This window comes from Pempheris klunzingeri, chromosome 3 (assembly GCF_042242105.1).
Source record: "Pempheris klunzingeri isolate RE-2024b chromosome 3, fPemKlu1.hap1, whole genome shotgun sequence".
NCBI classification, from domain to species: Eukaryota; Metazoa; Chordata; class Actinopteri; order Acropomatiformes; family Pempheridae; genus Pempheris; species Pempheris klunzingeri.
In genome coordinates this window covers 18,738,288-18,748,813 of record NC_092014.1, presented here as the reverse complement: position 1 = coordinate 18,748,813, position 10,526 = coordinate 18,738,288, and the positions used below count along the sequence as shown (strand labels likewise).

Genomic DNA, 10,526 nt, shown 5'->3' with positions numbered 1-10,526 from the left:
ATATGCAGGGCAATAAATCCACAAGTGGCAGTCTTCTGTAGAACTCTCTTGGTGCAAAGCCTAAGAGTAAATCATCTTCCTGGGAAAGAAATCATCGTGCATATTGTAGCTGCACAACCAAATGTAAAAACATTTGCACATAGGGTCAAATGATGTTGTGAGTCAGAAGTACTAAAAGAAGACTTCACTGATCTGTTGAACACAGTCAGCTGTCTGAATACTGTGGTGTTCATCAGTGGCCCTCTACCAACAGTCAGAGGAGGAGTCGAATGATTCAGTAGATTGTTGTATCGCAGCTCATGGCTTTCAACCGCATGCACTGTCCACTCACTGCATGACCCCAGATCTTCTGCAAATTGTAAACACATCTCTTCTTTCAGATCTCCCACAGGCCCTGAACATGGCTGTTATCAAGCCACACCTAGAACAAGAAAAAGAACAATCTAGACCAGGGGTCCCCAAACTTTTTCCTGTGAGGGCCACATAACTTTTCCCTTCTCTGATGGGGGGCCGGGGTCAGTTTGTAACACAAAAAGTGAGACGATCGCAGGGGTGCCTAAATGTAAACATTTATTGTTTTCCAGAAAGCCACACATAACCAAATATTAATAACCCTTTCCGGGATCTTCACAGAAAAAAAAGTCAGGAAATAAACAACACTATTTCTGAAATAAAATTACACTATTTATGAAATCAATAAAATTTCAATCAAAGATTTTTTTTCTGGGGGGGGGGGGGGGGTTCAGATAGGGGCACAGACTGCAGAAGGGTGGAATAGAATATCACGTTCTATGCGTGTATTAGTCTCGATGGCGTGGCCAGACTGAAAAAAAAATCATAATGCGTCTCTGATATTGTTCAGGGGCCGGGCCAAATACGGCCCGCGGGCCGTAGTTTGGGGACCACTGATCTAGACACTTCACTAATGAACATTATAGATTATCAAATCTTCCATTTCTGAGTGGACAAAAATGGCATGTGCAGTTCTCCAAGGCTTCATGCTTGGGCCTCTTCAGTTCAACATCTACATGCTCCCACAGATCATGGATAACAACAAAACATATTAGCATAATTATGCAGACCATATCACCAAGGAACCTTTGTCAAAAACAAACACTAAGTACATTGAACAAATCAATCATTGGATGACCAAACTTTCTTCAATTGAACAAACAGTAAACAGAAAATGTTGTTTTTGGAGACAAGTAGGAAGGATTAAAAGTGAGCTTCACAGCTTTTAACTGTAATGTTAAGTCTACAAACCAAGCCAGAAATCATGGTGTTCATGGACTCAGACCTAAACTTAAAGCCTCAGCAGGATTCGCAACAGCTTTTCAATGTGTTTATCTTCTGCAGGCTCAACTGCTTTAATGATGTCTCAGTGTCTTTATAGGCCTCCCTAAAAAGTCAATCAGACAGCTACAGTTAATTCAGAGCACTGCTGCTCGAGCCATCACTAAGACCAAGAGACTAGACCACATTACTCCAGTTCACAGATCTTTACGCTGGCTTCCTGTCTGTCAAAGAAGTGATTTCAAAATACTACTGTTGGTATATAGAGCTCTGAATGGTTTGGGGCCAAAATACATTTCTGACCTGGTGCTTTGCTATAAACTATCCAGACTTCTCAGATCATCTGGGACAGCATCATTCAGTTTTTATGCACCACATAGCTGGAACAAACTCCCAGAAAAACTGTAGGCCTACTGCAGGTCCACTCTCAGTTCTTTTAAACCAAGGCTGAACATTTTTCTGTTTACTGCTGCCTTTCATTAAATCAAACATTTTATGCACTTCTTTCTGTGTACTGTAACTTTTATTCTTGTAATTTCATAACTGTCTTATACTATTCTTTTTTATTTTCTTGTGCTCCTGCTTTGTATTTAAATATCCTTTTATAATGTCTTTTATAATGTGTTAACAATGTGCTTATTTTGCACTCTGTCATAATGTTTTTAACATTTTATGCAAAGCACTTTGAATTACCTTGTTGTTGAAATGTGCTATACAAATAAACTGACCTAGCCTTGCTTTCTTCTACTTACTTACCAAGACTTTGTATTTCCCACTCTCTCTCTGGTTGTTTCCTTACTTTACACACTCTCCCTGCCATCCTTCTTTCTGCATTTCCTCCTTTCTGCCCCTACATCTTTCCTTCTCCTTCTTCCTAGTATCTCCTCCCCAAGCCCAAGTCCTTACCTCCTGGTCCTCTTTTCTGTCCTGCTTCTTTTCCATCATTCCTGTCTCCTGTTCATTTTCCTACTTCATCATTTCCACTCATTGCTTTACTTCCCCTGGCTTTCCCCCCTGTTGCATCCTGCATTTCTTCCTTCCTCTCATCCTGCTACAGTTATCATTCCTTGCCCCATACCCCTCCTTGATTTCTTGCATTGTTCTCCCTTTCTGCTCTCCTTTGCAGTCTCCCTCCTTCCCCTCCTACCCGCTTGCTTTCTTCATTGCCCTCAAACCTTGCTGTCCTATATCACTCCTTACTTTACCTTTCCATCATCTCTCGCCATACACTCCACACTTTCCCTTCCTTACGTGTTCTTTTCTTCTTGACTCTCCCTTTTTGCTCATGCACTTACATTCTCACATTTTAATTTCTGTTCCTATCTGTTGAGTCTAGTCTTCTTTCTCTTCTCACCTCTCTCTCACTCTCTTTTGCTCTGCCAGAGCTATCATTAATACAGTATGTACTATGCGTTTTGACTCTTGAGCACCTACCTCCCCAGCCATAGCAACCCTTCCATCTATATTTGTTGCATTCATTTTTTTTCTCAGCTGGAAGTGCTGGAGATAATTCACTGAACACTACACCTTCCCTACCCATACTCTTATACACACACTCTTACACACTGTGTATGTTTTGTACAGCGCTCATTTTCCACTGAGTCTATTCTCCTAGGTATGCCACAGACAGACCAAGTATCTACTCCACCAATCCCTCCCATCTCCTTGCTACCTACACATCCCCTGCTTGCTTGCACTCTTACTTCACTCTATGCTCCTGTCTTCTCACTATCTCCATACTTGCCGCTGCTTTCTCTCTCCTCTCTCTGCTGGGCCTGCAGTGTATCAGGAGATTGAAGCCTGTCTTCCACTATTTATTTTTTATCCCCTCTTCCTAAAAAAACCAACCTACCTTACCCCTGGCTTTGCCTTTATCGGCTCTCAGCACATCTTGTATCTCCTCTCCCTCCCTCTGTTTTTGCAATCCATTTGTTCCCCCCACTCTCCTCTCCATATCTATCCAACATGCCCTGACTTCCCCCCTGTAACCCCTTCTCACGGAGTAGCCTCTACTGAGGATTAAATTGAAAAATAATCAGAATGCAGTAGGGTTGAGGCCTACCCATGCTACCTCATGCTTTGTACGCAGGCAAACATACACACTCACCAACACTGTGTTGAGAATGGATCTGGCAAGTCAGGTAAAATAGTAAAATAGTTGGTCAATGCTGCCATCTGCTGGAAATATGCTCAAACATAATACCAGTTAAAATGCTGTTTTCACAGAAGACATTTTGATATGGCAAAGTAGGTAAAGTACAGGTGCAAGTTTCAGGGTCCTGATATTGAACACAACAGTCATTGTTAATGTTAATTAAGGACACCTGTACTCTCTCCATCGTGTTAAAATTTCTGTGAGAAAGGACTATCGAAGGTTAAAGGATAAAAAAAAGGTGTATAATGCTTTGAAAAGGTGAGTGGTTGTATTGTCCTCCATAAGAGTTCAACAGCTAAAGATTATACGACAATATTAGAAATGAGAACACTGTTAGAGTCACTAATTTATTCCAACCACCAAACCTGATACACTCTCCATTTCAGTTGACCAGAAACAAGAAAATATCTTATATATGCACATTAAAGCCTGTAGACCTCACAAGTGTTGTTAAATCAAAACACAACAGCAGCGCATACATACAAACATGCACATTCACCCTCCTCTTCAGCTATGCACTATTCCACTATGTTTAATTTTTCAGCAGCTGTCACATCTGTCATGTCCATATCTAATATTTATGCTCTGTGCACTTGGCAGGACCCCTGACCAGTATTATCTTTGTGTGGTGTGTATGAGTGTGTGTGCATGTGAGTGTGTGTCTTAAACACTGATGATCCTCAGTAACAGTTTACTTATTGAGCCATCAAACTTGTAAAAAACAATGAATGCATACAGTAAATTTCTCTCTTCTCTTGTCTCATTCGAATGTTGCTGAATGGGGTTTAAGAACAACATTCGCTAACACTTCCAAGGATCGTGCATCACTGTGGCCTAAGCACACACCATGTAATCACATAATCTGATAAACCATTGTAGTTTGGCCTGTGGTACTGCCCACACAGTCACATCTGGTGTTGCATTATCAGAACATTACTGTAATAACACTTAAGTAGCAAGAAGCAGATATTGTAGGGAAAACACATGAAATATTTTGAAGTTTTGAATTTAGATTTTTCTGATACATTCATTATGACCACCTTGCATTGGCAGTGAACCAGATAGATAACAATGTGAATGTTTCCTTGTTTTTTAAAAAAGAGTCTTTTCATGTACTTCCATGAGTCCACAGAGTTCATGTGCTAGTTTTGTTGCTTGTGGCCTCTAGCAGGAAATGCTGTGGGGGAAAAATGACACGACACAGCTGCGAGAAAATACACTGCGTTTCATTCTCACACAAGGGTTCAACAAGTGCTGTAATATGAACTGCTATTGTAAAAGTGTTTTATAATCCAATAGCTCACTTTGTAATTTTCCACTATTCACCCGTGTACACTCAAATAAATAAATAAAGGGCATCTTGAATCTTAATATGGTATGCAGCTCAACCCATTCACCATAAACTATATAAACTGTTATTTGTAGGGAAATGTCCATGAATTCACCAACACAGCTTTCAAGTCAAGTGGTGGAGTAGTTTTTGAAGAAACTGGCAAGAGCAGTGTTGAAACTGAAATAAACTGCCAGATGCATTATTGCAATTAACTCTAAAAGAAAAAGTAATGGTAAAAGTAGGTACACATTTATACAAATGAATTGTGAATTGTAATGTGCAATTTATTTGTAATAATTATCTCAGTTGTAAAGTAGCTAACGTTGTGATGCTGGGTACAAGAGAGTTTTGAATAACTATGACATACACCAGTGTTTATTATGCATACATTTTGCTTAAACTATATTACAAAACTGTGAACTCAATTCCGGTGCTTTGGCACCGAAGGACCAAATTCTACACTATACTGTAGATTGCTGTTCAGTATCTTGATCTTAACTTTGAACTACTTGCTAGACAGGGACAAACACTGCTAATTGGCATTGAAATTAGCATGGAATACAGGCTGTCTGTTTGGCTCTCAGTAAATCGGTTTGACTGATCTATTGTATAAACTGCCTGCAGGTGCAAAGTGTAATCATAGATGGTTCATGTATCATAGATGGAGCTGCAGGTTATAAATCCTTGGTTATAAATTGCATTTGAGAAGATGACACACTGAACGTGTCATTGTTCTGGTAAAAAGAAACCACATTTCCTTTGAGAGGCCACAGTATGGTAAAATGAAAACTGACATGTAGTACGTGCTAATGTGCATGTGTGCGAGGTGCGAGGTGGTGGGGAGGGTTGCTGATCTGTCCAGTACATGACAAGGTATATATATAAGTCTAGAAAATTCACAACTTTTTGTTTGGTCACAACTTTTGCTCTGACTGATACTCATCACCTTCAAGGACCGGTGAGTTGATCTCTTTGCCTTTTGAGTCAAAAACATATGAGATTTGATTTCAGATTTAACATGCCATTTCTTTATTATGCTTACTGATGTCAAATGTCTTTTGTGTGTCTAGTGTGTGTCAATCCAGAAGCTGTTTGCCTAACTGCAGTGATGAGGGGTAACAGGCTGATTCTTGTGCCACTGTGTCTGCTCCTCTGCTGGATGCTGCCTGTCAGTTCGAAGAAGGTGAGTGGTACATGTCGCCAAGCTTATTGTTAACAGAGTAATGAAAACTGACTCTAATACTAAAAACTAAAAAACATTTTTCGTTAACTGACATGAAAACACGGCGTTAAAAAAAGCCAAAGTGTATTATGTGTTTACAAACCTAACAAACAAAAGTTATTGAGAAAATGTCCTGTTCACAACAGGGCAGGTTACGCTAACAGGTTGTGCCAATATTTAGTGGGTGTAAAGAAATGTATGCTCATCACTCATTATATCTTATTTAGTATATATAGTGTATGCTATATTTAGATGATGGCCTTAGTTTCTTACAGTGATAATTGTATTTATTTCTACTTAATTTTTTGTGTGTGGTGTATAATGGGAATAGCATAAATAAGAAAATTGATTGGTGATAATAATTTATTTTGTGTATCATTAAGCAAAGAAAGCAGTTATTAATACTAAAATGCAATACTAAAAGTAGTTTATCAACCAAACAGCAACAGTTTGTCCAAACTTTTCAGGCAGCCAGAAATATTATCCGCAGGCTAAAGGAGCACTTTAGCTTTCTTAACATTTCTTTCTTTCTTCCCATCTAGATCAGTTACATCTCCAGTCAACCCAAAGCAGACTTTGGCTTGCGAATGAGCATGGTCGAAAATGCTGTTGATGACATGTACTTTGGCTGCATTGAAAGCATGACAGAATTGGTCAAAGACAGATACTTCAAAAAAGAGATCAAAGAACAAGGATTTGCAAACGTCTGGAACCATGCAGAACAGTGTGCAATAAGAAATCTAAGAGATAAAGACAAGGGGGATGAGGCTTTAACTAAGGATCACATGCAAGCGATCTGTGTTTATACATCTGATTATGAAAAGTTTTATAAAACATACAATCATGCAGTACGAACCAGCAGAAAAATCTATGCCACTTCTTTCCCATTTCACTCCTTACATTTCTGGATGACATCCGCTGTGCAGATCCTCAGTAATAATAAAGGATGTCGCACTACGTACCGCAGAACCCAGGTCAAGCTAACTGGTAAGGTTAACAAATTAATTCGCTTTGGTTTCTTTGCCTCCAGTTCTTACAGAACAGACATGAACCAGTTTGGTAACAAGACCTGCTTTAAAATCAAGACCTGTTTAGGTGCTTTCCTAAACAAATATTCAGCATTAGGGAAGCACGAGGAAGAGGTTCTCATCCCCCCCTATGAGATGTTTAAAATTATCGGGAAAAAGAAGGGTCGATATGTAGAAGGTCTGCATGATTGTAAAGATGTCTATACCTTGGAGAGTGCAGGAAGTCACACTAATCTAAATTGCAATGTTGCATACTTTCCATAGACCAGTGACCCTTGTTCAACTGGTGCAGCAAAGTGAAAATTGAGATGAGAGTTTTGTCTTGTTCAGCAAACTATGTGCGCTTAATCTTTTTAAAATCCAAGCCCATTACAATATATCCATACATTCACCTCAACTGCAAAAATCAAGCTTAGGGGCTCTTTAATTATTACAGGCTTAAATTTTGATTCTTATGAAAATATTGTACAGCATATTGCTCAACAACATGAGCGACAACTTGTTACAACTTTTTCTAAAAGGCATTTGCGATGTGTTCTTACATGTATAAGCTTTTCTCTGTGCAACAAATGTATTCTATGATATTAAATTTTTTAAATGAAATAAATACATTTTAAACAGAAACATGTAAATAGCAGTATTCTGTCTAACAGTCCTTTTCTGCAAAATTCTTGATCTGTGATTTTTCTTATTTAGGGTAACATTTTACAATATTGGGACACACTACACTACTGCCTTTATTCCCAGTCAAGTGTGTCAATGCACTTTTGATCATTTCATGGCCAGGCTCACCTGGTAAAAATGAAAATGAATTCTGTGAACACATGTCAGCTGGTTGAAAAATGGAAAGATGTCAGTGCCACAACAAGAAAAACATGACAAGGGGAGTTCGTGTGACGTCAGAGAGGTTTATGTGGGTGCGCCTTCAACAAATAAACTGACTAAAACATAATAGAACAAAAGTGCAAATTTCTGCTCTTTGTCCAACTTTGTCTATATGCAGTTAGACAAAGTTGGACAAAGAGCAGTTGAACAGTTTAAAACAAAGAGCCACTAAAGGCAGGAAATGTGTCATATTCCCCTTAGCAGCTCAGAGCAACACCCTCCTTCTTAGCCACGTGTTTGCAAACTTGATATTAACATTCACATGTATATACAGCACACAAACACCCAACACACCCAAACAGACGCTTATTGCTTTCATAAATTAAATGCAGTTAACTTACACACTTGCATGCTTTTGAATGTGCATGTGAATGTATTTGTAAATTGTGTGTCTTTGTTTACAGATTTACAGAGATTTCAGCATCATTATATACTGACTAGTAAGTATGTAATTTTAAGCAACGCATTTTCATGTAAGATAAAGATCATCAATGGTCATTTCTAAGAAGTGACAAAGGCTGACAGTGAATGCTGTGTACACATTCAGCTTACGCAAGTCATAATGCTGGGAGATTTTTTTTTTTTACCCACAACTTAACTGTGACAGTGTCAGCACTGTTTAGGTCCCAGATACAGTAACACAGCTGCTGCTGATTGGCTGGTTGGACCCCCAGCAGTTTGTATTACTATTACTAGTACTGCTACCACACATAGTACTACAGAGCTAGTACTACTGTTACCTGTACTACTACTAGTACTACTACTACCACTCATAGTACTACAGCTATTACTACTGTTATCCATACTACTACTAGACAGAGTCACAGAGACCGACTGAGGAGAGCAACAACTTCACTGGTACACAGTCAAAACTGCAGTAAACTGAAGAACTATAAAATACCTGAATTACCTGAGAACAAGTTCCCCTGAACACCCCCATGAAATCTGTCTGCTAACTGAAATCTAAATACCACTACAACTAATAATGATAATAATACTGCTGTTAATGCTTCTGCTACAACTATGCTGCTACTCCACCACTGGTAAACAGTGAAGTGGTATTGTTACACCTGGCCTGGACGCAACACAGGAACTCAGGAACAGAAACTCCTCTCTTTCCCCACTCCCAAGGATGACCCGTGCCACAGCAGATGCAATACAAAGAGTTGTTTTTATTAGTGAGTAGCTTCAGCTTCAGGGTGAGATCAGCCCAAAGCAATAAACAAAACATCTTATTAAATACATTAACTAAATTACCTAACCGAAGAAAATAAAATGAAAGAAAATACAGGCCTCTTACCTATTTCCCTAACAAGAAAACAAGAGAAAAAGGAATCAAAAAGAAGAAAGGCTTCTCACCCCTACAACCACCTTGTACTAATTTAAGTGCACATTTAATATCAACTCGAAAATTGGCACATCAGGGTCCCGTTGAGAGCTGAGAAGGAAAAGGAGTGGAGTTGGTCTCAGCAGGTGCCAGTCTTTAAGGTGAATGCCATCAGGTCCTCAGCCAATCCGCAGCCACCACCTGCAACCCAGACACTGGACAAACAAGGCAAAAGCACCACCCTCAGGCATTGATGAAACACAACAGAAATCATCATCCCAAAACCATTATGACCTGGGTCATAACAGGTATAAAGTACAGAATATTGCTTCCTTTTTTTCTCAGTATTTTCAGCTACATTCATTTAGCATTTTGCAAAGCATCACTGAAGAAGAAGCTTTGCTACTTCATTTTGTAGTTATAATTTGATTTTCATTGCAGATTTAAGATGGGTGCAAAGGAGAGGTAATTATCTTTCAAGGTTTCAATAATATTCTAAAATTCACTTGCATTCCCATTTGTATTTGCAAGCGAGAACAAGAAGTAGTTAGATTGGGCTTTTCTGATATGTCTGCTACAATTATATTGGTGCTTAAGATTAATCTTCTGTTAAAAGATTAAAAGGAGGTTTTGGCTGTCTTCCAAGCAGCATCTCTGACAGAGACAGCCTTGAAGATGTTTTGGGAAAAACAGGGATTAGAAAAATATTTTACCCATGTAATGTTTTACATTTTCATAAGGTGCATTTTCAATTTTATCAAGGATGCAGTTATATATTTAAAAAAAATGCTCAATAAAATGTTTGAAATTTATTTTCTTTACCATGCAAGTATTTCTTACATATGGCAGATTGGGATTGCGAGTTCATTGACATCTTGAGCAAAAATTGCACTAGTGGGGTACTTGAGTGGCTCGTATGTTAAAATAAGATCTATTGTGGTTGATAGATTTGATAGATAGGGTTTGATTTGTTTGATTGTGTAGGACTGAAAATGAAATTATGTAGATTAAGCTCTATATAAGTTTTTTGAGAGCCAATCCAAATTCATATCACCCAAAATAATCAAAAATTAACATGGGAAGATTTTAATTTGGCTGCCTCAAAATTTGCAGAGGGAGTGTTACTGAAACTGTAAAACAGTCATTACCTCTGGGGCAGATGTCCACAACAATATGTTCATAGTAGTTTGGAAGTGTGATAGCAGCAACATAATAGGCTGATAAGCATACTCCACCTCCTTTTGATTATCTGTCAGTTCGACAGAGATTATAACCATTCAAAG

General features: G+C 38.6%; 1 protein-coding gene across 1 annotated transcript; it reads left to right on the top strand.

Annotated features, from left to right (window-relative positions):
* Positions 1–5,709: 5,709 nt before the first annotated feature.
* Positions 5,710–7,459, top strand: LOC139199318 (ecto-ADP-ribosyltransferase 5-like). Its single transcript, XM_070828366.1, has 3 exons — positions 5,710–5,739; positions 5,852–5,964; positions 6,546–7,459. Exons 2-3 carry the CDS (start codon positions 5,890–5,892, stop codon positions 7,293–7,295), a joined length of 825 nt encoding a protein of 274 aa, XP_070684467.1. The 5' UTR covers positions 5,710–5,739; positions 5,852–5,889; the 3' UTR covers positions 7,296–7,459.
* Positions 7,460–10,526: the final 3,067 nt, after the last annotated feature.

Coding starts and splice junctions, on each gene's coding strand:
- LOC139199318 (XM_070828366.1), top strand. CDS start 5,890: ATGAGGGGTAACAGGCTGATTCTTGTGCCACTGTGTCTGCTCCTCTGC. Junction 5,965..6,545: donor TGCCTGTCAGTTCGAAGAAG/GTGAGTGGTACA, acceptor CTTCCCATCTAG/ATCAGTTACATCTCCAGTCA.